At 57.9% G+C, this 25,391-nt stretch overlaps 1 protein-coding gene across 8 annotated transcripts in view; it reads left to right on the plus strand.

Moving 5' to 3' along the window:
• Positions 1 to 25,391, plus strand: part of SPEG (striated muscle enriched protein kinase) — a 59,779-nt gene that overhangs the window by 33,267 nt on the left and 1,121 nt on the right. For 6 of the 8 annotated variants that reach the window (XM_054549881.1, XM_054549878.1, XM_024243784.2 and 3 more), the window contains 30 exons: positions 1,096 to 1,254; positions 1,376 to 1,565; positions 1,673 to 1,896; positions 4,378 to 4,497; positions 4,737 to 4,841; positions 5,400 to 5,606; positions 6,013 to 6,136; positions 6,237 to 6,412; positions 9,392 to 9,504; positions 9,819 to 9,987; positions 10,538 to 10,634; positions 10,754 to 10,954; positions 11,993 to 12,050; positions 12,634 to 12,711; positions 12,813 to 12,991; positions 13,522 to 13,548; positions 14,154 to 14,306; positions 14,492 to 14,534; positions 15,639 to 15,707; positions 15,953 to 17,927; positions 18,201 to 18,332; positions 21,044 to 21,160; positions 21,347 to 21,514; positions 21,627 to 21,749; positions 21,903 to 22,070; positions 22,211 to 22,814; positions 23,284 to 23,523; positions 23,608 to 23,831; positions 24,668 to 24,743; positions 24,985 to 25,134. In XM_054549881.1, coding sequence (XP_054405856.1) covers positions 1,096 to 1,254; positions 1,376 to 1,565; positions 1,673 to 1,896; positions 4,378 to 4,497; positions 4,737 to 4,841; positions 5,400 to 5,606; positions 6,013 to 6,136; positions 6,237 to 6,412; positions 9,392 to 9,504; positions 9,819 to 9,987; positions 10,538 to 10,634; positions 10,754 to 10,954; positions 11,993 to 12,050; positions 12,634 to 12,711; positions 12,813 to 12,991; positions 13,522 to 13,548; positions 14,154 to 14,306; positions 14,492 to 14,534; positions 15,639 to 15,707; positions 15,953 to 17,927; positions 18,201 to 18,332; positions 21,044 to 21,160; positions 21,347 to 21,514; positions 21,627 to 21,749; positions 21,903 to 22,070; positions 22,211 to 22,814; positions 23,284 to 23,523; positions 23,608 to 23,831; positions 24,668 to 24,743; positions 24,985 to 25,134 — 6,469 coding nt within the window. Of the gene's footprint in view, positions 1 to 1,095; positions 1,255 to 1,375; positions 1,566 to 1,672; positions 1,897 to 4,377; positions 4,498 to 4,736; positions 4,842 to 5,399; positions 5,607 to 6,012; positions 6,137 to 6,236; positions 6,413 to 9,391; positions 9,505 to 9,818; positions 10,011 to 10,537; positions 10,635 to 10,753; positions 10,955 to 11,992; positions 12,051 to 12,633; positions 12,712 to 12,812; positions 12,992 to 13,521; positions 13,549 to 14,153; positions 14,307 to 14,491; positions 14,535 to 15,638; positions 15,708 to 15,952; positions 17,928 to 18,200; positions 18,333 to 21,043; positions 21,161 to 21,346; positions 21,515 to 21,626; positions 21,750 to 21,902; positions 22,071 to 22,210; positions 22,815 to 23,283; positions 23,524 to 23,607; positions 23,832 to 24,667; positions 24,744 to 24,984; positions 25,135 to 25,391 lie in introns of those variants that run through there. The other 2 variants (XM_054549884.1, XM_054549885.2) reach the window with 2 other exon arrangements.

The following is a 25,391-nucleotide window of genomic DNA, read 5'->3' on the forward strand; positions in this document are numbered from 1 at the left end:
AGGGACTGGAGGTGTACAGTAAGATGCCCGGGAAACAGAGCTCCAACCCCTAGGGGAAGGGGAGGGGGGGTGTTGGGAGCTAGTACATTGCCCTGGCCTCAGTAAAATGAGCACTTAGAATAGTGCATAGCACAAAGGAAAGGCCGCAACAGGGTTAACTGTTCCTAGGAGGGAGTGCCTCTGCTGAGGTGAATGTGGGTTCCCACGCCTGCCCTGCAAGTCACCAGCCACGTAACTGTGAACAAGTCACTTCATCTCTCTGAGCTTTAGCCTGTTCATCTGTAGAACAGGGATGGTGATCATTCCTCCTCTGTAGAGGGATTGGTAGGATTAATGAGATAGTGTATGTGAAGAACAAAGCACAGGGCCTGTCAAAGGGCCTTTCCAGGAGAGGGTGGAGCACTGACCATTCCAGAAATGGGTTTCAAATGGCACACCTGCCTAATAAATGCCAGCCATTGTTACCACTGATGCTATCTCTGACCTGGGCCTGCCCTCATGGAAGGGCAGAGATTATGGCACCTGCCTCGCTACGTTGTGGGTGATGAAGACCTAAGCGGAAGCTGGAGGGGCTTTAGAAGCAGGAGGGTGCATCGGGTCAGCATAAGGGACCCTTATCTCCTCCAGAAGCTTCTTTGGGGGTTGGTAGAGTGGGGCCAAGGGGCATCTGCTCTGGGTCTGGGGCAGGTGGCTAGGAGCATGGGCATGACCCCAGCACAGAGGAGAATTCTGAGAAGTAGATGGAGGAGGGGTGGGCTTGGCTTCTAGGACCCTCTCAGAGCTGGGCTGTGCTTCATCCAGGGTGGGCAGGGTGAGGGGAGGAGGGGGGAGCTGGGGCCAGGCCCTGGGCTCAGGCCCTGGGCTCCTATGCAGTCCCCAGCCCACCATGGCAGTCTGCACCCACCCTTGCTGACCTCCACCCTCTTGAGATCTAGTCTCTGGATCTGTGCCCACTTCCTCCCCTGAGTACCCAGAGCCTTTGCTGGGCTCTGCCCAGGCTCCAGCTTCTTGCTCAGCCTTAGGTCAGGAGTGGCGGGTTGGGATGCCTGGGCCTCCTTGGCCTTCCCTATCTCTGAGCTGCCCCCTGCCCCGCAGATGAGCTGACCTGCAGTGCCCGGCTGACCGTGCGGCCCTCATTGGCACCCCTGTTCACACGGCTGCTGGAAGATGTGGAGGTGTTGGAGGGCCGAGCTGCCCGCTTCGACTGCAAGATCAGCGGCACCCCGCCACCTGTTGTTACCTGGACTCATTTTGGTACGGCCCCTGTGCTGCAGGTGTTGAGGGCCCCCCAAGGGCCCAGGCGGGGATGCGGTGCACCCAGAGAGCAGGGCCCCTCACTGTGCCTGCTCTGCATTCCCACCCCTCCCTTCTGCAGGCCGCCCCATGGAGGAGAGTGAGAACTTGCGGCTGCGGCAGGACGGGGGTCTGCACTCACTGCACATTGCCCATGTGGGCAGCGAGGACGAGGGGCTCTATGCAGTCAGTGCTGTTAACACCCATGGCCAGGCCCACTGCTCAGCCCAGCTGTATGTAGAAGAGCCCCGGACAGCTGCCTCAGGCCCCAGGTACCACCGGAGCCCCAAACGATGCCGGGGCTGCCTGTGAGGGGCCAGCCCAGCCCTGGGGTGGGAGGCATGGCCCTGGGCCTCTGGGCAGCCGTGTGGTCTTGCAGCTCGAAGCTGGAGAAGATGCCGTCCATTCCTGAGGAGCCAGAGCAGGGTGAGCTGGAGCGGCTGTCCATTCCTGACTTCCTGCGGCCACTGCAGGACCTGGAGGTGGGACTGGCCAAGGAGGCCATGCTAGAGTGCCAGGTGACCGGACTGCCCTACCCCACCATCAGCTGGTTCCATAATGGCCACCGCATCCAGAGCAGTGACGACCGGCGCATGACACAGTGTATGTGCCTGGGAAGGACCCCGGGAGTGTCCCCTGCAGCACCTTCTTGGCTTGCAATGCCCTGCCCCTCTCCCCAGCTTTCCCCAGGCCTTTCCTCTGTAGCCTGACCAGGGACCGGGTGCCTGGGGGAAGGGAACCGGGAGGGACTGTGAGGTCATTGCCTCCCCTGCAAGCCCACACAGCACTCATCTGCTGAGTCACCCCTCAGTGCCCATTAGCACTGACTGGGCAGGCAGTACAGCCTGCTACTAACCTGCATCGGGCCCATGAGCAAGTTACAGAAGCCCTCTGTGCCTCAGTTTCTCATCTGTAATTGGGTTGTTACGAGACTAAATCAGTTAATGCATATAAGCCCTAGAGCAGGACCTGGCACCTGGTGAGCAGTTGGGAGGTGTGAAGTCTCACTATTCTTGTTTTAGTAGCCATTATCATCAGCGGTGGTACTTACTGGAGACATTGCAATGAAAAAGCAGGTGTGGGCAGTGTCTGGCATGGAAGGGATGCTCTGTCCAGGGTTGCTAACAAATAGCAAATAAAGAAGAAGGGGCCAGGGGAGACACAGAGGAACGTATTTGGGTTGTGGTGTCCTCTTAGCCTGGGATACTTTCTTATGGGAGCATCTCAGTTCCATCCTTGAAGGAATCTGAGTCTTGTGTGAGAAGGTCTGCCCACCTCCCATAAGACAGAGCCCAGTCTTTGACCCACCATTGTTTCCTCTTACGGCTGCAACATGACAAAGATCACCTTCATTAAGTGCTTTCTAAGTGCCAGGTCCTGAGAGCTAAAGGTATGACAAGGACCATGTTACCTTGCCACAGGCCTGTAAGGCGGGTACTATTAGCCCCATTTACAGATGAGGAAACTGAGGCTTAGAGAGATACAGGAAGCTGCCCAGAGGCAAGAAAGGACTGTCTGACCCTGGTGCCCAGCTCTTAACCAGGATGTCCCTGTCACCCATGCTACATTCTCCCTGCCCACCCGCCTGCCCGTCTCCAGTGATGCCACCCCGGCTCCAACCCCTGCCCACAGCTTCCCATGACTGTCATTCTCAGCAGCAGGCCTCCCTGTCTCCCAGTCTGCTCTGAGGCCCTGGGTGAGTGTCTGTCTCAGGATCTAAGCTGGCGTCTCCGCTTCTGCCTGTATCTGGGGTCACTGGCAGCCCTTGGTTCCTCTTCTCTTATAAATAGTGTCAGCAGAGATAAATGAATGGGTGACTGTTTTATGCAGAGATAACTGCAAAGAGAAGGGAGGGGTGTCTAGGGACAGCCCTGACATGAAGGAGGACAGTGCAGGCCTCCTCTCTGTGTCCTCGCCAGAGACAGCCTCCTTAGCATCCAGGGAGCAGGGAGTAGGGAAAGAGCTTTGGAATCACATAGTACCAAGGTCGAGCTATCATTTATTAGCCATGTGACCTTGAACAAGTCAATATCTCTGACCTCATTGGTAAAATGGGGATAATTTTGTAGAGTTGTGAGGATTCGCGGGGGGGAAAGCATGTCAGGTACCTGGTATAGGCTGGGCACAGAGCAGGCAACTCTTGTAATATATCGTAGAATGTATTTGGCACTTACTGTGTATGAGGTTCTGGGTCTGGTGGGACAAGCAGATCTGACAATGTCAGCCCGCTCTTTAAGCAGCTTGCAGGCCAGGTCAGGAGCTATGACTGATGCAAGAGGAAAAGCCCCCGCCTATGAAAAGCAGCGTGGGCCAGTGCCCATCGATGTGCAGGCGAGAGGGTTGGGGTCCTGGGAGGAGTCAGAGGATGAGGGGTAGAGAGCGGGCCAGGGGCAGGGGGGCTTCATGGGCTGTACCTACTTAAACTATGTCTTGAAGGACAAGGAAGCCTTAGGTACGAGGAGAGCATTCCACAAGGGAGGAATGTTGTGAGCAATGACCTGGAGATGGAACTCAGTGGCTCGTTCAGGGGCCTGAGAGTTTGCCAGCATCAAGATGCAGAGGAGCAGCAGAGATGTGGCTGGCAGGGATTTTGGGTTGAGGGCTTTGCTGTCCTCCTGGAGGGCTTCCCTGCAGCTGTGCTGGAGACAGAATGGCAGTGGCCTTGGGGATGGAGAAGAAGGGCTTAGGGGAGGGGCCTTGGGAACAAAGCTTTATTCGAGTTTTGACATAGAGGTTGTGACCATGCAGAGGTGGGAAGACGAGGGGCCAATCAACAGAGGCAGGGACCCCAGAGGGTGGCCCATTGTAGGAGGAAGAGAAAAGTTGCCTGGCCTGACACACTGGAGGGACAGACCAGAGGGGCCAGGGCAGATGTAGACTTGGAAGCCAGCCTGGGCCCAGACCCAGAGTTTGCTGCACTGTGGATGCACTTCCTGCTGCCTGCCCCATCCTTGCCCCATCCTTCCCTACTTGCCTCCTCCCTGCAGTGGATGGGGGTGAGGGACCAGGCCTGGGATGGCATGGGCCTACCCCTCAAGGTATCCTCCGGGCTCAGGCCCAGTGTCACTGTCCCTCCCCCACCAGACAGGGATGTCCATCGCTTGGTGTTCCCTGCCGTGGGGCCTCAGCACGCCGGTGTCTACAAGAGCGTCATTGCCAACAAGCTGGGCAAAGCTGCCTGCTATGCCCACCTGTATGTCACAGGTGAGGCAGGCACCCTCGTGGTCAGCTGCACGCACAGCCTGGCCTCTGGCACTATGTGGAGGCTCAGGGAAAGGGGTCTCCACCCAGCTCCCTTCCCCTCCATCCCCTGGGGACCCTCCTGCCTTGCCCCTGCCCCTGTGGCTGAGCCCCCAGGCCCTAGCCTCCTGCCCTGAGGCTCGGTGATCCTGTAGGGCTGTTGGGCCCTTGGACCCAGCAGACATTCGACCTGTGGCTTTCAGATGTGGTCCCAGGCCCTCCAGATGGCGCCCCGCAGGTGGTGGCTGTGACGGGGAGGATGGTCACACTCACGTGGAACCCCCCCAGGAGTCTGGACATGGCCATCGGTGGGTCAGGGCTGCACAGGGCGGTGGGTGGGGATGGGGTGTGGACAGGGCAGGCTCAGGCAGGGCACCATGGAGGCCAGGCCCCAGAAGCGGATGGGCAGGGGCAGGACCTGATGGAATGCTGGCGGGAACAGCTTTGCCCGTCTTCTCTCCACGTTGCATGGGGCCCTTGCTCTGGGTCAGGAGAGGAGGCACGGGGCACTGCCACATTCCCTTCCCATCCTCAGAGTGGGTGCCTGGGTCAGGACTTGCAAATGCCCTCTCCTCCTCTTGTCCAGGATCTCCTCCCACTCCGCCTCAGTTTCCCTACCTCAGGTATCAAGGAATTAGAGTTCAATTCCAGCCCCATCTGTGCCCGTACTGGTACCTTGTTGGCTCTAAACCTCCCAGGGAAGTGGCTGGGCAAGAGCAGATGGGGGGACAAGCAGGAAGCAACAGCAGAGACTGAGGCACGTCCTCAGAGCAGACTAATGATGAGTTCCAGGGTCCTGGGCCAGCTGGATGGGGAGGGGTTGCTGCTCCTGCAACAGCAGCCTCTAGTAGCTCCTCTACCGCCAGACCCGGACTCCCTGACGTACACAGTGCAGCACCAGGTGCTGGGCTCGGACCAGTGGACGGCACTGGTCACAGGCCTGCGGGAGCCAGGGTGGGCGGCCACGGGGCTGCGTAAGGGGGTCCAGCACATCTTCCGGGTCCTCAGCACCACTGTCAAGAGCAGCAGCAAGCCCTCGCCCCATTCTGAGCCTGTGCAGCTGCTGGAGCACGGTGAGCCTGGGTGCTCCTGTCGGGTGGGGGTGGGAGCTGCTGGGATGGGGAATGGGGCCCTGTGGTGGAGGCTCAAGGGCTGGCCTGGACATGGTAACTGGCAGGAGCAGCCTGGCCGGGCGGGACCTTGGCCCATCTGTACACTTCCTTCTCCCGCCTGAAAGCAGCAGGGCACGGTGGCTGAAGCTCAGGCTTTGGGATCGGGTCTGCTGGGGTCCAACCCCACAACCCCAGCTTTGCCGCTCCCTGGCTGTGTTCCCTGGACAAATCACTAAACCTTTCTGAGCTTCAGCTTCCCCATCTGTAAAAACGGAACTCAAGTGTTGATGAGGGGTGTTAAAGGAGTGGTGGGTGCTGAGGACCTGGCGTCAAGCCCAGCACAGAGCCTGCGCTCTCCTCCTCCCAGGCCCACCCCTGGAGGAGGCCCCTGCCGTGCTGGACAAACCGGACATCGTGTATGTGGTGGAGGGACAGCCTGCCAGCGTCACCGTCACATTCAACCATGTGGAGGCCCAGGTCATCTGGAGGAGGTGGGCCCCTTTCCCACATGTGGCAGCCCAGGTCTGGCCCAGCCTGGCCAGAATGCCCTGGGGCAAGATCTGGGTGACCTCCCTGTCATGTATCCCCTAGCTGCCGAGGGGCCCTCCTAGAGGCACGGGCCGGTGTGTACGAGCTGAGCCAGCCAGATGATGACCAGTACTGTCTTCGGCTCTGCCGGGTGAGCCGCCGGGACATGGGGGCCCTTACCTGCACCGCCCGAAACCGTCACGGCACGCAGACCTGCTCGGTCACATTGGAGCTGGCAGGTGGGTGACAGCGGGCCTTCTTCCTAGCCTCCCTCCAAGGCCCAAAGCTCTCTCCTCACACCCCCAGGTACACAACCTGCCTGACACTGCTGCAGATCCAAACCCATGTCCTCCGGTCAGGCCTGTCCACATCATGGCTATACAAATACCATATTAGTAATAATGACAACAATCATACTCATAAGATTTATTGGCCAGGTGCGGTGGCTTACACCTGTAATCTCAGCACTTTGGGAGGCCGACACGGGTGGATTACCTGAGGTCAGGAGTTCGTGACCAGCCTCGCCAACATGGTGAAACCCCATCTCTACTAAAAATACAAAAATTAGCTGGGCGTGGTGGCAGGCGCCTGTAGTCCCAGCTACTTGGGAGGCTGAGGCAGGAGAATCACTTGAACCTGGGAGGCAGAGGTTGCAGTGAACCAAGATCACTCCATTGCGCTCCAGCCTGGGCAACAAGAGCAAAACTCCGTCTCAAAAAAAAGATTTATTGAGCCTAGTGTGTGCCAGTCTCAGTACTAAGCACTAAGCACTTTACGTGTATTGCCTCATTTTATGTTTACATCAGCCTTGTGAGATGGGGTTGGTTATTATCCCCATTTTACAGATGAGGAGACTGAGGCTGAGGCTAAGAGTAACTGGCCCAAGTTCACAGTACCTAATAAGTACAGGAGCTGGGTTCAAGTGTGGCTGCCTGACTCCTAGCTCCTGTGTTAAACGTAATAGGAAATAGTATCTCAGATATAACAAACATGGGAAGACCAGGTTGGTTTTTAAAGAAACCTATGAGCACATCTTATCACTGGACTGCCAGCCTTGAGAATCCTGGCCGCCCTTCGGCACAAGCCTGTTTAACAGAGCCTCCCAATGTTTGCAGCAAGGATTCTTTTTTTTTTTTTTTTTTTTGAGACAGTTGTCTCACTCTGTCACCCACACCATCTCGGCGCACTGCAACCTCCACCTCCCAGGTTCGAGTGATTCTTGTGCCTCAGGCTGCCAAGTAGCTGGGACTACAGGCGTGCACAACCATGCCCAGCTAATTTTTTGTATTTTTAGTAGAGATGGGGTTTTGCTATGTTGGCCAGGCTGATCTGGAACTCCTGGCCTCAAGTAATCCGTCCACCTCGGCTTCCCAAAGTGCTGAGATTACAGGTGTGAGCCACTGTGCCAGGCCTTAGGATTCTTTTTATAATTTCTTCTTTAAAGATGTAGTCTCTCAAACTAGTTACTACCTAATGCATCAGGTGGTAACTGTTTGGTTTTCTAATTTGTTAATTAACTCTAGACATATGTAATCGCCACTCAGAACTCCTGATCAACATGGGCTAAACAGGGTTACCTGCTGAGTAAATACAATTCCAACCAAAAGCAAAGAAAGTGACATTTTACTTAGCACAGGCAATCTTATCATGGGTAAATGGACATTTTCTGGTGCTTTCAAAAAACCACTGAAGCTCACTTGAAACTTTCCGGTGCTTTGACCTTCATAGACTGCCCCCATCACCTCCCAGCCCATGGGGGACAGGATTCCTAGAGGCAAGGGGAGGCGTCTGTGAAGTGGAAGATAAGTGGCAATAGGGTGTGTAACAAAGAGAAAGGGAACCCTTCCGGCCCTGCTGTGAAGATGGTGGGGGTGCTGGGCGCTCTTTTAAGTGTCTCCCTCCTTGCCTGCCTTGTCCCTAGCACTCTCCACTCACTCACCACTTTACTCCTTGACAGTTCATCTTCAGGACTCACCTTTCTTCCCAGATATAGGAGGAGCCCTGAAGTTTGGGGAGCCCCTGGCCCTGAGAGCCCTGCGGCACAGCCTAGCTGGAACAGTGACCAATGGAGCCCCATTTGAGTCCAGCCAGTCAGGGCTTAGATGGGGCTGGGGCTTGCACTGACACCCCTATTCCACTAGACCCCACCCCGCCACACCCAGATAGGGCAAGTGGAGTGGTGGCCCCCCTTCCTCCGCGTCAACCTCACTGCAGTGTCTTCCCCATCCCCGGGCTGGCCTCCCTCATTGTCTGTGTGCCTGTGAAGGGTGGGGGTCCACACCCGGCCGCCCTGCCTTCCCAAGTGCCTGACTCATCCTACTTCTCCTCAAGCTGAGATGCTCAAACACGCTGGGGTGGGGGGTGGGGCCTGGCGGGGGACACCTGGAAGTCACAGGCTCCTTTGCAAAGCACATTGCAATATGTATTTAATTCCATCATGAGAATTAGAAGCTGCTTTACCAGGAAATCATATGACCACGTGATATGTATGGAGAATGAAATCACAACCACATGTGGGAGATACTGAGTGTCCATTTCTAGATGGTTTGGTTAGTATTTGGGGGTTACTTGTTTGTTCATCTTGCCATCTCCCAGATGCTATTAATAGAAGCCCCTCTAAACATTTTTCAAAGATTCAGTGAAAAAACTTCAAGGTAGAGGCAGTGCCATCCATGAGCTTAATTCAGGGTCACAGGGTGAGCCACCTGCCGGGGCCAAGTTCAGGTAGTCAGAAGCCAGCGGGTGGCCCTGTGAAGAAGGGCGGCCACCCACAGGGGGCAGCATTGGGCCACTCCTTGCCCGCGGATTCATGCAGCAAGGGGAGCGACTCAGGATGGCCAGTCCTGATTTTTCAAGAAAGGCAGGAAATCCAGATTTCTTTTGTGTGTGAAAATCTCCTAATTTCAAAGCTGCCAAATGAATACAGAAGGTCCAACAAAGCAAGCCTGCACCTTGTGCCAGGTTTCCTGAGATTTGGAGAACATCACGTTTGGATTTACCGGGCGGGGCGGGGCTTGGTTCAGGCGGGGCTTGGTTCAGGCGGGGAACTCTGTTGTCCCAGTTGGTGGGGGGTGGGGGGTGGTGGCTTGCAGGGAGGCGGGGGTCTAGCGTTCTAACTGAGCCAGTCGCTGATGGGGGATCTGGGGAGGGGCTGAGGAGGCAGGGTAAAGCCAACCCCTAACCCCCTCTCTTCCCACCCCTATCCCCATGTGTTTCAGAGGCCCCTCGGTTTGAGTCTATCATGGAGGACGTGGAGGTGGGGGCTGGGGAAACTGCTCGCTTTGCCGTGGTGGTCGAGGGGAAGCCACTGCCGGACATCATGTGGTACAAGGTCAGAGTGTGCTGCTGGCTGAGCCTGGGGGAGGGAGGAGGGGCTCCCTGGGGGCGTGGGAGGGTCCTGGGAGGCCTTAGGAGGGCGGAGCCCGGGCAGAGGCGTGGTTAGGAGGAGGAAAGGGGATGCAGAGGACTGACTAGCTGAGGGGTGCAGGGCTTTCTGTGGGAGATAAGGGAGGAGCTGATTCTGGGTCCTGGTGAGAGATGCGCTGCCCAGAGTAGGAGATGAGGGCGGGTCCTGGTACAGCGGCTCCTGGCCCCAAGGTAGAGGTGAGGCCAGGCCCAGAATGAAGGTGAGACCCAACTCTGCAGGACGAGGTGCTGCTGACCGAGAGCAGCCATGTGAGCTTCGTGTATGAGGAGAATGAGTGCTCCCTGGTGGTGCTCAGCACGGGGGCCCAGGATGGAGGCGTCTACACCTGCACTGCCCGGAACCTGGCGGGCGAGGTCTCCTGCAAAGCAGAGTTGGCTGTGCATTCAGGTGGGCAGGAGTTCCGGAGAAAGGTAAAGCGCACACCCCCTGGAATCTGATGTGACCCCCTATGCTCTGCCCAGGAAGCAGCCAGCCCTGGACTCGAGCCACCACACCCCCAGCCCAGCACCCTGCCTTGAGCCCCCAACATTCTTTTTGTTTTTTTGAGACGGAGTTTTGCTCTTGTTGCCCAGGCTGGAGTGCAATGGTGCGATCTCGGCTCGCTACAACCTCTGCCTCCCAGGTTAAAGCAATTCTCCTGCCTCAGCCTCCTGAGTAGCTGGGATTACAGGCGCCTGCCGCAACGCCAAGCTAATTTTTGTATTTTTAGTAGAGATGGGGGTTTCACCATGTTGGCTAGGCTGGTCTCAAACTCCTGACCTCGTGATCCACCCACCTCGGCCTCCCAAAGTGCTGGGATTACAAGCGTGAGCCACCGCGCCCAGCCAAGCCCCCAACATTCTTGCACCTCTTCTCTCTCCTTCTGTCCACCTGTCCCAGTCTCTGGCCTGCTTGCTTTCTTCCCCTCCCACCTAACACCATGACATCTCTGCCCCAGCTCAGACAGCTATGGAGGTCGAGGGGGTCGGGGAGGATGAGGACCATCGAGGAAGGAGACTCAGCGACTTTTATGACATCCATCAGGAGATCGGCAGGTGTGGGGCTAGGAGGGAAGCCAGTGGGGGCCGAGAGAGGCTGCTGGGTCTGAGGGCTGGGAGGGGTGGAGAGGGCCACAGTGATGGCTGATCTCTGACCCCCTCCCTGTGTCAACCAGGGGTGCTTTCTCCTACTTGCGGCGCGTAGTGGAGCGTAGCTCCGGCCTGGAGTTTGCGGCCAAGTTCATCCCCAGCCAGGCCAAGCCAAAGGCATCAGCGCGTCGGGAGGCCCGGCTGCTGGCCAGGCTCCAGCACGACTGTGTCCTCTACTTCCATGAGGCCTTCGAGAGGCGCCGGGGACTGGTCATTGTCACCGAGCTGTATCCTGGGACAGGCTGGGGGCTAGGGGGGGATCCATGCCTAAATGACTGGTCCTTGTAACATCCAATAGGCAACATGTTTTACAGTTTAGAAAGTAGTCCCCTTGACAATTGGGAGGGATACATCTGGAGACTTCTATGAAAACCAACAGTTTTAAGCCCATTGTTAGCTTAAATTTTCGTAGCATTTAATGTGTGCCTGGCAGTGTTCTAAGAGTTTTACAAATATTAACCTATTTAATCCTCATATATTACTATCTCCTGGAATTTTATTATTAACTTGTATTATCTTCATTTTACAGATGAAGAGACAGGCATGGAGAGGTTAAATAACTTGCCCAAGGTCACAGAGCTAGCACATGGCCTGTGCTTTTCATCATGAAATGCAGTACAGTGCATCTGCATATTTGTAGTGACCCCATTTCAGATCAATACTTGGCTTTATTTGGAGGCTGTTTTCGTAAGGAACAGATTTTACCCTTTCATAAAGGCTGTGGTTAAGCAAAGGCACATTGAGGTAAGGATGCTGGGTGATTGTCTCATCACCCCAGTAGCAGGGTGACCGTAACCTGCACATGAGCCTCCTGCCTGCACTGTTTGAATTCAAACCTCAGCAAAATGACAAATTATTCCATGTCATGGACCTTCTAGGTCATTCTCAAATAGAGTCAAGAAGTTCCATCCACAGTCAACAAAATTCTGCTGTAATTTGATCCCTATAAATGCTTTACAGGGTGGGCAGGAAGGGAAATGTTATTCCCATATTACTCCTGGGAGAACCTAGGCTCAGAGAGGTGAAGTGACTTGTCTGAGATCCCACAGAAAGTGGGAGTTCAAGCAGGGATGACCCACCTGTGCCCTCAGAGGACAGAAGGTGGGGAGGGGGTACACGTGGAGGAGGGGAGAGACAGTCTCTGACTAGTATCAAGTCTTCTGTAAGGGGAAGGAGAACTCCGTGCTGAGCCGGGACCTGCCCTGAGCTCTGGGCTGGGCCGGGCAGTTGGCACTGGGCACCGTTCTCCTTGATCTGGGATGTAGCTGCACAGAGGAGCTGCTGGAGCGAATGGCCAGGAAACCCACCGTGTGTGAGTCTGAGGTGAGGGCAGTGGGTGGCAGGGGCCAGGTTGGGCACCAGCCTTCACCCACCTGAGCTTTGAGAACCAACAAATGGGTCCTGAGCGTGCCATCTGTGCCCACAGGAAGCCAGGGGTGGAGGTGGAGAGCACTGTTAGGCAGGCAGCAGAGTCCCCACCCAATAATACCAGACCCCCATCTATTTGGGACTTGCACTGTTCTCTCTCAATCTCAGCAAACCCACCCCAGCTCCTAACTGTTGTTTCCCACTCTTCATCACATAAACATCCCCCAAACATTTCTCCTGGAAGCAGCCCCACCTAGATTTTATTGATCTCACTGCAGTCCTGCCACGTCAGGCTGTACATGTTGTGCACTGCACAATTCTACTTATTACCATGCAATGGCTCCTCCCTATAATTGTGCTGTACCCTCCGGTGCATATGGTCGCCTTGGATCTTTGCAACCCCAAACCTGTGTTTCAACCCCTTCCACGAGCCATCTGAAGGCTACTCCACAGGCACAGCCTGACCGCTTGCCACCCTGGAGGTGTTCAGACATACACCACCCTACCCCCACAGACTCTGGGCCCACTATTTCCACAGATCCGGGCCTATATGCGGCAGGTGCTAGAGGGAATACACTACCTGCACCAGAGCCACGTGCTGCACCTCGATGTCAAGGTGAGGTGGGGACTGGAGAGCAGACAGCCCCTGTGGGAGCCAGGAGGTGAAGCGTCCTTCCTTGTTCATTCGGCCCACACACCTCACCTTGTGTCTTCCAGCCTGAGAACCTGCTGGTGTGGGATGGTGCCACGGGCGAACAGCAGGTGCGGATCTGTGACTTTGGGAATGCCCAGGAGCTGACTCCAGGAGAGCCCCAGTACTGCCAGTATGGCACACCTGAGTTTGTAGCACCCGAGATTGTCAATCAGAGCCCCGTGTCTGGAGTCACTGACATCTGGTAAGGCTGGCATACTGAGCTGGGCCGACCAGGGCAGCTGCCCTTGGGGCTGTGCTGGGGACATGCTCACTGGCAGGGAGATTTACCTAGCCTGGATTCCTCCTGACAGTGGGCTGGAGGCATTGTTTTCAGGGTCTCCTGCCCATGTTACTCCTTGCCCCTCGTGAGTCAGGGCTGCCCCATTCTCTCAAGGTCTCAGCCCTGTTAGTCCTTGACTGCTTGTCTCCCCTGGAAGCTGGGCCTTCCCCTCAGCAGCCAGCATGCCTCCTCTAGTAAGGCAGGCATGGTCCCATTGGTTCCCAGGCTTCCCTGGGCTTCCTGAGCCAGCCCTGCCATGACCCTGGACTTCTCCAGGCACATCTGGACCTGTAGGTTCAGGGTCCTCCCTGAAGAAGCCACTCCTGTGTTCATTGTCCATGGCAGTGTTCCCCGGGAGGTAACAGCTCACTCAGGTCAGCAGTAGCAAAGAACTGCTCCCTTCCAGTCGGAGGGGGGCGGTCCTCTTACCCATCACTCTCCTTTTCCCACAGGCCTGTGGGCGTTGTTGCCTTCCTCTGGTAAGGACCCCTCTGCAGTGTCCCAGCAGTCTCCTGGCAGGTCTACCCCTAACCTTTGCAGGGCTGCAGCCCACTCCCTTCTCTTCCACATCCCCCACTCCTTCTTGCACTGCAAGGAGCCTCATGTGCATGAAGGTGGACAGCCCTGTCTGCATGACCACACTCTGCCTGTCCCCACACCCCTCTGTAAGAGGTGGGCACCCTAGATGGAGAGAGCCCGGCGCAGGCTCAGGGCCATGGAGGCAGGGAACTCCTTGGCTCTGAGTGTCCAAAACTTGGACTAGAAGGGAGTGGAGCTCAGGGTGGGCACATCCCCTTGGCACAGACTCTTCACTCATGGAGAGGCCACACTGGAGGAGGGATGGAACAGGTCCTCTAAAGCACAGGCCACTAGGCCCCAAGGCAGCACCACCTCCCTGCCCATCAGGGGGCTGGGGAGGGGACAGCGCAGGAGAGAGTCTGCAGCCTCGCCTCTTACCCAGATTTGCCCAGCCTCTGTCATCCTCACAACCCCAGAGCCTCCATCTGTCCCCAGCCCTGTGCCCCCACTGACATTCCCCTTTGTCCCAGCCTGCCCCTCATGACAGCCCTCTTCACCCCTGCAGTCTGACAGGAATATCCCCGTTTGTTGGGGAAAATGACCGGACAACATTGATGAACATCCGAAACTACAACGTGGCCTTCGAGGAGACCACATTCCTGAGCCTGAGCAGGGAGGCCCGGGGCTTCCTCATCAAAGTGTTGGTGCAGGACCGGCTGTGAGTACAAGGCCCTGGGAGCCCCCACCTGCAGGGTCACCCTCATACCACCTGCCTGCTACTCCCAAACTCCTGCCCCTCGACATGCAAGCCCCCAACTCCTTAGGAGCCCTGTTTGCTCAAACAGTTATTGACTCACTGATGACTGAATGATAAATCCCTTCTTAATCCTCATTCATTCACAGGAGACCTACCGCAGAGGAGACCCTAGAACATCCTTGGTTCAAAGTGAGTCTAGTCTGCAAAGTGGTGGCACAAAAGGTGGAGGGAGAGAGAATGTTACTAACAGCTCTATTTATTGAGTACCTACTGTGTGCAGTAACCATGTTAGGCAGTGTATGTACATATGACCTATTAGCTTCACAATAGCTTTGCAAAGGAAGGCATTATTAGTCCCATTTTGTTGACAAGGAAACAGGCCCAAATCAGTGATGGAGTTGGGGGTATACATACTGGACTCCAGGGCATACGTCTGGACCTCTCCATCCTGGGCATCCTCAGTGGAGTTCTCCCCCATGCTTGAGACCAGACCCTGGTCTTCGTGACTTCTGTCTGTCCATCTCTGTCCTGCACTGGTCCCACGCAATAGCGTTGGGGGTGACCAGGCAGGCTCAGCCCCTTGGTTATGAGCTTCATGTGGGCAGGTTCTCGGTTCTCACTCATTCATCTTCAAACCCCAGTTTCTCAGGGCACAGTGCCAGGCATTTGATGGGGTCTTGGGGATTTGGGAAGGGAGGTTCAGCAAATGAGTCCGGAAAGAGCGCCTGAATAAACTGTTCGTGGAGGGTTGTGCCAGGTCACTTGAAGGCTGAGGTCATTCTGGTATCAGGAGTTGAATTAAGAGCCTTCTTTCTCAGACCGGAAATGAGCTCCAGAAGAGAGAGCCTGGGTGGGTAGCTGAGGGAAGCATCCATCTTGGTCTGGACCACCAAGGCTCCAGATGTCTGGGGTGCTGGCCCTACATGGAGACAGATGGGAGCTGGGGAGCCGGGGCCCAGGTAAGGGGCCTAACAGCACAGGCCTCCCAGGGCAGCTGGTTTACCAGGACAGGGCCATGAGCCCTGGTGGAAGCTCAGAAGCCTACCTCTGGGAGCCACCAGTTTCCTGCCTCTCCCCTGGGGTGTTCAGGGGATTTGTCTTTAGGTGTGCGTCTTGGCTGCAGGCATTGTCCTGACAGACCCAAGGGAAAGGGGACCCCCAGGAGCCCAGACTCAGTGCTGCTTGATCCACTCGCTCCTGCCACCCCGCCCCATGGACTTTGTCTCTCTGTTGCCAAACCTGGAGAGTCTAGGTTGACAGCTTTCCCTCAAGCCCTCTTTCCTGGGTTTGCAGACTCAGGCAAAGGGCGCAGAGGTGAGCACGGATCACCTGAAGCTATTCCTCTCCCGGCGGAGGTGGCAGGTAAGTGTGGCAGGCCAGCCTCTGTGCTTTCCACCTTCTCCTTCTCTCTAGCACTGCCTTCCCCCTCCTGTGGGCCTTCATCTCCTGCTCCTGTCTTCTCGCTTTCACTGGCTCCATGCCCAGCTTCCTGCCTGTTCCCTGACCCTCTGCATGCTCAGGCCTCTTCCCCAGGGCTGAGGTGGGCCTGGGGGGGATAATCCTGCCCCAGGGGTCCCTCAGGTCTGACTCCAGTACCCTGTCTCCAGCGCTCCCAGATCAGCTACAAATGCCATCTGGTGCTGCGCCCCATCCCTGAGCTGCTGCGGGCCCCCCCAGAGCGGGTGTGGGTGACCATGCCCAGAAGGCCACCACCCAGTGGGGGGCTCTCATCCTCCTCGGATTCTGAAGAGGAAGAGCTGGAAGAGCTGCCTTCAGTACCCCGCCCACTGCAGCCCGAGTTCTCTGGCTCCCGGGTGTCCCTCACGGACATTCCCACTGAGGATGAGGCCCTGGGGACCCCAGAGACTGGGGCTGCCACCCCCATGGACTGGCAGGAGCAGGGAAGGGCTCCCTCTCAGGACCAGGAGGCTCCCAGCCCGGAGGCCCTCCCCTCCCCAGGCCAGGAGCCCGCAGGTGGGGCTAGCCCCAGGCGGGGAGAGCTCCGCAGGGGCAGCTCGGCTGAGAGCGCCCTGCCCCGGGCCGGGCCGCGGGAGCTGGGCCGGGGCCTGCACAAGGCCGCGTCTGTGGAGCTGCCGCAGCGCCGGAGCCCCAGCCCGGGAGCCACCCGCCTGGCCCGGGGAGGCCTGGGTGAGGGCGAGTATGCCCAGAGGCTGCAGGCCCTGCGCCAGCGGCTGCTGCGGGGAGGCCCCGAGGATGGCAAGGTCAGCGGCCTCAGGGGTCCCCTGCTGGAGAGCCTGGGGGGCCGTGCTCGGGACCCCCGGATGGCACGAGCTGCCTCTAGCGAGGCAGCGCCCCACCACCAGCCCCCACTCGAGAACCGGGGCCTGCAGAAGAGCAGCAGCTTCTCCCAGGGTGAGGCGGAGCCCCGGGGCCGGCACCGCCGAGCGGGGGCGCCCCTCGAGATCCCCGTGGCCAGGCTTGGGCTCCGTAGGCTACAGGAGTCTCCTTCCCTGTCTGCCCTCAGCGAGGCCCAGCCATCCAGCCCTGCACGGCCCAGCGCCCCCAAACCCGGTACCCTTAAGTCTGCAGAACCTTCTGCCACCACACTTAGTGATGCTCCGCAGCCCCCCGCACCCCAGCCTGCCCAAGACAAGGCCCCAGAGCCCAGGCCAGAACCCGTCCGAGCCTCCAAGCCTGCACCACCCCCCGAGGCCCTGCAAACCCTAGCGCTGCCCCTCACACCCTATGCCCAGATCATTCAGTCCCTCCAGCTGTCAGGCCACGCCCAGGGCCCCCCGCAGGGCCCTGCCGCGCCGCCTTCAGAGCCCAAGCCCCACGCTGCTGTCTTTGCCAGGGTGGCCTCTCCACCTCCGGGAGCCCCCAAGAAGCGCGTGCCCTCAGCCGGGGGTACCCCGGTGCTAGCCGAGAAAGCCCGAGTTCCCACGGTGCCCCCCAGGCCAGGCAGCAGTCTCAGCAGCAGCATCGAAAACTTGGAGTCGGAGGCCGTGTTCGAGGCCAAGTTCAAGCGCAGCCGCGAGTCGCCCCTGTCGCTGGGGCTGCGGCTGCTGAGCCGTTCGCGCTCGGAGGAGCGCGGCCCCTTCCGCGGGGCCGAGGAGGAGGATGGCATATACCGGCCCAGCCCGGCGGGGACCCCGCTGGAGCTGGTGCGACGGCCTGAGCGCTCGCGCTCGGTGCAGGACCTCAGGGCTGTCGGGGAGCCTGGCCTCGTCCGCCGCCTCTCGCTGTCACTGTCCCAGCGGCTGCGGCGGACCCCTCCCGCACAGCGCCACCCGGCCTGGGAGGCCCGCGGCGGGGACGGAGAGAGCTCGGAGGGCGGGAGCTCGGCCCGGGGCTCCCCGGTGCTGGCGATGCGCAGGCGGCTGAGCTCCACCCTGGAGCGGCTGTCGAGCCGATTGCAGCGCAGCGGCAGCAGCGAGGACTCGGGGGGCGCGTCCGGCCGCAGCACGCCGCTGTTCGGACGGCTTCGCAGGGCCACGTCCGAGGGCGAGAATCTGCGCCGCCTTGGCCTTCCGCACAACCAGTTGGCCGCCCAGGCCGGCGCCACCACGCCTTCCGCCGAGTCCCTGGGCTCCGAGGCCAGCGCCATGTCGGGCTCCTCAGGTGAGGAGGGGCAGGGGTAGGGCAGCAGGTGCAGAGGAGGGTGGGGTGCGCTGGAGACAGGCTGTGGGAGGAGCAGAGGGCTGGGGACACCCACCAGGGGCAGGCTGAGGCCCCGAGGGTGGAATCAGCAGGGCTGGAGGGGAGGAAAGCAGGAATGGCAGCAGGGCTGGGTGGGCTAGGGGTTTCTTCTGCTTCTCTGGGCTGAGGGCTACAGAGAGGTGGGAACTTGCTGGTATTGACTGAGCAAATACTCACGGGCCTGGGTCTTCACAGCCCCAGGGGAAAGCCGAAGCCGGCTCCGCTGGGGCTTCTCTCGGCCGCGGAAGGACAAGGGGTTATCGCCACCAAACCTCTCTGCCAGCGTCCAGGAGGAGTTGGGTCACCAGTACGTGCGCAGTGAGTCAGGTAATAGACGCCTGCTGGGTGAGGACCCTCCTCCCCTCCTGCACTCCCCTACCCCCATCAGGGAGCAGTCATGGCTGGTGAGACGTGGGCCACCTTGACAAACTTACTGGAAGGGGTCTGCTCAGACAATTATAACAATAGCAGTAGCTGCCATTCGTTAGATAAGCTGAGTGTTCTATTAAACACTTTATCAGCACTGCCTCATTCAATCCTGCAGCATTGTTTGGGAAATATTAGTATCATTGTCTCTATTGTACAGGTGAGGAAACGGGCTTAGTGATGCTAAGGATCTGTCCAAGTCGCAGGGCTAGTAAGTGGAGCAGCTGAAGTTGGACTGTGTGACCTTCTGCAGCCAGGTCCCTGAAACGGCTTCAGGACACCACTTATGTCTGTCAGGCTGGCCTCCTCTCTCCTGGGAAACCCTAGAATGTTTCTGTAACTGGCTGTACTTTTCAAGGAGCTCAAGATATAGGGCCCTCCTGCCCCCACAGTCCCCCTTTAGATGTGTGTGTGCTTGGGTGTGTACCCAAAGACACTCGCTTTCTCTCCAGCCTAGAGGACCACGACCTGGATTGTGCCCCCTAAGTCTCCATTGCTCTGCAGCTCTGAACACCTGACTGCCCCTCCCTGACCCTTCTGCACAGAAAAGCAGCCTTCGGAGCTCTTTGCTAGCTCTTTGCCCTCTTCTGTTTCTCTGCCTGAGTGTCCTGGAGCTCCAGCTAGGGAGGCATTCCCCATGTGGGGTCACCCCATCCCCCCTGAAAAAGGGGCATTACTCAAGGACGACAAGCAAAGGCTTCAGGAGGTTGGGTTTTCCAGGCCAGCATGCAGGAAAGGAGCGAGTCCATGAAGCCAGGCTCTGTGCAGGATCTTGACAAGCCACCAGTCCTGTTCTTCCCCCATTTCCTGGTAAAACTCAGAATAGAGTGGCTGTCGAGTCTTGCCTCAGCTGGGCTTATAGGGATTGTGTCCAGCCTTGGCCAGGGCAAAGGGGGCTGCAGTGAGAGAAAAGGAGGGAGGGAAGGGCTGCTGGTGGGGAGGGGAGGGTGGAGAATGAGGGGGAAAGAAAGCGATCAGCCAGCAGAGAGGCCTGGGGACAGCTGATCCCTTCCCACCTGGGGCCTCCCTCCCGGCCCAGTTTTGCTTATGCAGCTGATTTCCTGCCGAGGCAGTGTCCTCTTACCTCATCCGCTCCCTGTTCCCTGCAGAAACAAGGCTGTCCCAGTCCACTTTAACAACCAGGGTTGGCCCCTAGGAATGGGGATGGGGCTGGCGGGGCTGGCAGGGCTGGGCCCGGGTCACTTTCACCTCTGAGAGAAGTGGCCTCTCTCTCTCTCTCCCTGCTACCCAGTACCCTCACTTGGCCTGGAGGCAGCCATTGAGAAACTGTGTTCACATTGCCTTGTTGGAGCCTCAGTGTGGGACCCCTCCTTGGGGAGCAGTGGGGTACAGCGGGAAGGGGGCACACTGCCATCCTGATCACCACACCTGCTGAGTACTCCTCTTCTGCCTGGCTCTTCCCCACTCCCAGTCCCCCACAATTCTTCAGACAGGCAGCAGCTGGGGCTCCCAAGGCTCCTCAGCTTTCTCTGCCCAGGTGAATAAAATCCACCCCCAAGTCCTCCCCTATTCCCACCCTTCACCCACCACCCCCATGGCCAAACTGGGATTCTTCTAAAGGGACATTCCCAGGGATCATGCGCTCAAATCCTCAGGGCACTAAGGAGGCACAGGCTGGCTACATTGGAGGAAGGAAAACTGGTCGCATCCCTAGCCCTGCGTGTGCACAGCCACCAGCTAGCTGTGAAGGCAGCTTCTCTGCTTTGCTGAAACAGCCTTTCTCTGGGGGTCTGCTCCAGGCTTCCCTGCTGGCCATATTATTGAGATAATGATAACAACAAGAGAAGTTAGTACTTATGATCAGTTACTCTATGGCAGACACTTTACATGCCTCGTAATTGTCACAGCAAGAATCCTGTGGGCGCAGGATTATTTTCCTTGATTTACAGATTAGAAATGGAGCTTCTGAGAGTGTAAATGACTTGCCCAAGGTCAGGCAGATACTGTCTTTTGCCCCTTCAAAACCTCTCACCACTTAATTGACCTGAAGGAGTATACAGAACACCTATGACCCTGTCCCCGGATGGCAGGTGGGAAGAGGGGCCAGGAGGCCGACACGCTTCCAGGGTCTGCCCACAGTTTTCCTAGACTGCAGCTCTTATGAGACTGCACATTCTGATAGACCATTCCTCATTTGGTCCCATCTCAGCTCGGGTCACTAACTCATCTCAATTCTCTTCTCACTTGCCCTATGGTGCCCCAGAGAGGGTGGGTCTTGCAGGATCTTAACCATTATAGTTTTTCAGTATTTGTTTGCTTTTATTTTATTTAACAAATGCTTATAGACCACTTACTTAGTGCCAGGCCCTGCTCTAAGTGGTTTACAAACCCATGACATAAGTAGCATCGTCAATAGTCAGTGCAAGGAAAAGGCAGTTCTGCACACAGTGAGGGCCTGGGGAAAGTCATGCTTGCCCCAAAGAAAATTATCGAAGGCATGGCGTGGGATTCCACTTTCCACATCTGCCTGGGAAGAGACAAAGTTTCACGCTGCTTCCTGATGGCTGTTTGCAGGCCTTCTCCACCCCTCCCTCAGTGGTAAGTGGGCCAGGGTCTCTACAGACAGATGGCTGTCTCTGCTTTTCCTCCAGACTTCCCCCCAGTCTTCCACATCAAACTCAAGGACCAGGTGCTGCTGGAGGGGGAGGCAGCCACCCTGCTCTGCCTGCCAGCGGCCTGCCCTGCACCGCACATCTCCTGGATGAAAGGTAAGGAGACTCTGCCTCCCACAGAGAGGGAGGCCAGCAAGTGGCCCTGGGCCCAGGGGATGGGAGGGGCTAGGCCGGGGGGGGACTGAGCACGGTTAGGGGGGATGCTGGAGTGGGGAGTGAGTGAGGGGGCCTGGACATGTGCTACCTCACTCAGCAGCTCCTCCTGCTCCTCCCTGTCCCCAGACAAGAAGTCCTTGAGGTCAGAGCCCTCAGTGATCATTGTGTCCTGCAAAGATGGGCGGCAGCTGCTCAGCATCCCCCGGGCGGGCAAGCGGCACGCCGGGCTCTATGAGTGCTTAGCCACCAACGTCCTGGGCAGCATCACCAGCTCCTGTACCGTGGCTGTGGCCCGTGAGCCTGGGGCAGGGCCCCAGGGGGGTAGTGATGGGGATGGCGGGACAGGGCTTGGGGGGCTCTTAGCTAGGGTGTAGGGGCTCACTGGGACTCTTCTTTCTCTTGCCAGGAGTCCCAGGAAAGCTAGCTCCTCCAGAGGTACCCCAGACCTACCAGGACACGGCGCTGGTGCTGTGGAAGCCGGGAGATAGCCGGGCACCTTGCACGTATACGCTGGAGCGGCGAGTGGATGGTGAGGATGGGGCAGCTGGAGGGTGGGGGGAGCGGCAGAGGGAGGGTAGAGGAGTCTGGTAAGGCCAGTGCCCTCCCAGGCTCCACAGATAGCACTGTGGGAGCTGGGGCCACCCCTTCTGTGACCTCAGCCCCTCCCCCATACTGCCTATAGGGGAGTCTGTGTGGCACCCTGTGAGCTCAGGCATCCCCGACTGTTACTACAACGTGACCCACCTGCCAGTTGGCGTGACTGTGAGGTTCCGTGTGGCCTGTGCCAACCGTGCTGGGCAGGGGCCCTTCAGCAACCCTTCTGAGAAGGTCTTTGTCAGGGGTACCCAAGGTCAGTGCAATGGTGTGGGGTGGGAAGAGGAAAGGGGCCCTGAGCCTTTTCTCAGAAAAGAACCATGCACCACATGGTTCTTGTGGAGCACCATGGCCTTGCCCCAAGGCACCACGGTGATGATTTTCTCTCTCTCTTAGATTCTTCAGCTGTGCCATCTGCTGCCCACCAAGAGGCCCCTGTCACCTCAGGGCCAGCCAGGGCCCCATCTCCTGACTCTCCTACCTCACTGGCCCCACCCCTAGCTCCTGCTGCCCCCACACCCCCGTCAGTCACTGTCAGCCCCTCATCTCCCCCCACACCCCCGAGCCAGGCCTTGTCCTCGCTCAAGGCTGTGGGTCCACCACCCCAAACCCCTCCACGAAGACACAGGGGCCTGCAGGCTGCCCGGCCAGCAGAGCCCACCCTACCCAGTACCCACGTCACCCCAAGTGAGCCCAAGTCTTTCGTCCTTGACACTGGGACCCCGATCCCAGCCTCCACTGCTCAAGGGGTTAAACCAGTGTCTTCCTCTCCTCCTGTGTATGTGGTGACTTCCTTTGTGTCCGCACCACCAGCCCCTGAGCCCCCAGCCCCTGAGCCCCCTCCTGAACCTGCCAAGGTGACTCTGCAGAGCCTCAGCCCGGCCAAGGAGGTGGTCAGCTCCCCTGGGAGCAGTCCCCGAAGCTCTCCCAGGCCTGAGGGTACCACCCTTCGACAGGGCCCCCCTCAGAAACCCTACACCTTCCTGGAGGAGAAAGCCAGGCAAGCAGGGCTGGGGAAGGGAAGAGGACAGAGGGGAGTGGGCCAAATGTCTGGAGCACATGGCTTCGGAGAGAAGACCAGACTGTCCTGGCTGGGGTGGGGGGAGGTGCTGAGACCTGGGTTATTAGAATGATTGAGTTCAAAAGTACCAGACACTGCACTGCATGCTTTAGCCATATGATCTCATCAAATCTTCACAACTCTGAGAGACACTGCGCTATTAGCATCACCCATTTCATAGGTGGCAAAACTGAGGTTAGAGAAGCTATGGGATTTGCCTAAGGTACAGAGCCGGTGAGTGGCGAAGCTGGGACTCGAACCCTGGTTTCTAGGATTGAACTCTGGAGCCCACACTGGAACCACTGCATTCTTGCCCCTAGGGGTCCCTGCTCTCCTCCGTTAGCCCTCACTATGGAAGTGTCCCCCTCCTCTCCTCTGAGCCGGTGGTGTCCCTCCCCCCGACACACAGGGGCCGCTTTGGTGTTGTGCGAGCGTGCCGGGAGAACGCCACGGGGCGAACGTTCGTGGCCAAGATCGTGCCCTATGCTGCCGAGGGCAAGCGGCGGGTCCTACAGGAGTACGAGGTGCTGCGGACCCTGCACCACGAGCGGATCATGTCCCTGCATGAGGCCTACATCACCCCTCGGTACCTCGTGCTCATTGCTGAGAGCTGCGGCAACCGGGAACTCCTCTGTGGGCTCAGTGACAGGTAGCTGGGCATTCTGGAGGAGTAGGGAGGAAGAGGTAGGGGAGGCTGGGCCAGGTATCATCTGCTCCACCCCTGCCCTCCCAGGTTCCGGTATTCCGAGGACGATGTGGCCACTTACGTGGTACAGCTGCTACAAGGCCTGGACTACCTCCACGGCCGCCACGTGCTCCACCTAGACATCAAGCCAGACAACCTGCTGCTGGCCCCCGACAACGCCCTCAAGATCGTGGACTTTGGCAGTGCCCAGCCCTACAACCCCCAGGCCCTTAGGCCCCTTGGCCACCGCACGGGCACGCTGGAGTTCATGGGTGAGGGGACCAGCTGCCAGCCAGGGTGGGGACAGGGCACTGCCAGAGAGGCAGCAGCCAGGGCTCACCCCACTTCACTTACATATGTGCCACTTATTGAGTGATTACTGTATGCAAGCAATGAACGAAGTATGTGGATTGATCTTTACAATAACCCTGGAGTGTGGCATAATATTAGCCCCCTTTTACAGACGAGGGAACTGAGGTGTACTGATGTGAAGGATTTGTGCAATCAGACAATTATAAATGCTAGAGGCAGGATTCACTACAGCCAAAAAGACAGGAGAATCAATTATTATTTTATTTAAATAAAGAGAACCAGCTACCATCGAGCAACCTGCTAAGTGCTCGACGTTCCTGATCTCTCTTCCTTGTGTGGTTCTACAGGCCACAGTTTATGGATGAGGCTATGGAGCGCCAGGCAGGTTTAATAAATCGCCCAGGGTCCCATAGCTAGAAGGGGCAGGTCTGGGATTACAGCCCGCCAGGCTGATTTTGAAGGCTTTTAATCTTGGTGTCAGCCACACTCTTTGTGAATGGGAGCCATACCTTGGAGCCGATCCAAGGGAGCTTGTCACCCTGCTTCTCAGCCCCTCTGGAGTTCTGGGGACCCCGCCATTTTGTACCTGGGTTAATTCCTCAGGTGTCCCATATGTCTCTTGGGGTATGCCACCACCTCTGTCCTGCCTACTGGCCTTCAGGGCCTGCCACTCTGGTCATTCCCATGGTCTGGTGACCTGGACATTGTCCTGCTGCTCCAGCACCCAGGGACCTCCCCCGCCCCCACTTCCCTGCCACCAGGAAGCTGGGTCAGCTTGGCCTCTGTCTCCTGTCAGCTCCGGAGATGGTGAAGGGAGAACCCATCGGCTCTGCCACGGACATCTGGGGAGTGGGTGTGCTCACTTACATTATGTGAGTGTCCCCTACCCCGCCGCAGCCCTCTCTGCCGACACAGTGAGCTCCCGGACTCACCTTCTGCTAACACCCTCTCCCCCGTGCCCCACCTCCCCTGTACACACACCCACACCTCACACTCACACTCAGGTGCACAGTAGCACGGCCCTGAGCACTGTGCACCCGACACTAATGTCCTTCTGGGTCTGGGTGTTGGCCTCCGGTCTGCATATGTCAATCAAGCTATCTTCCCCAACAGGCTCAGTGGACGCTCCCCGTTCTATGAGCCAGACCCCCAGGAAACGGAGGCTCGGATTGTGGGGGGCCGCTTTGATGCCTTCCAGCTATACCCCAACACATCCCAGAGCGCCACCCTCTTCTTGCGAAAGGTCCTCTCAGTACATCCCTGGTGAGTGAGCCCCACACCTGCCATCCCCCAGTGTTACCTGCCCCTGGCCCAGCCTGTGCCAGAGGTCTCCCAAGCTCCTCCCCTGCTCCTAGGAAGAAGTCTGCTGCTTCTACTAAATGGTCATACTACCTACCATTTAAAGCCTGAGGCAGCCCCGTGCAAGGCAGAATCACTGTCCCCATTCCAGAGACTGGGGAACAGAGCTCTTGAGCTGCCCAAGATCACACACGTAGGGGTGGATCCAGGATTGGGACATT

Source organism: Pongo abelii, chromosome 11 (assembly GCF_028885655.2).
Source record: "Pongo abelii isolate AG06213 chromosome 11, NHGRI_mPonAbe1-v2.0_pri, whole genome shotgun sequence".
Taxonomy (NCBI): Eukaryota; Metazoa; Chordata; class Mammalia; order Primates; family Hominidae; genus Pongo; species Pongo abelii.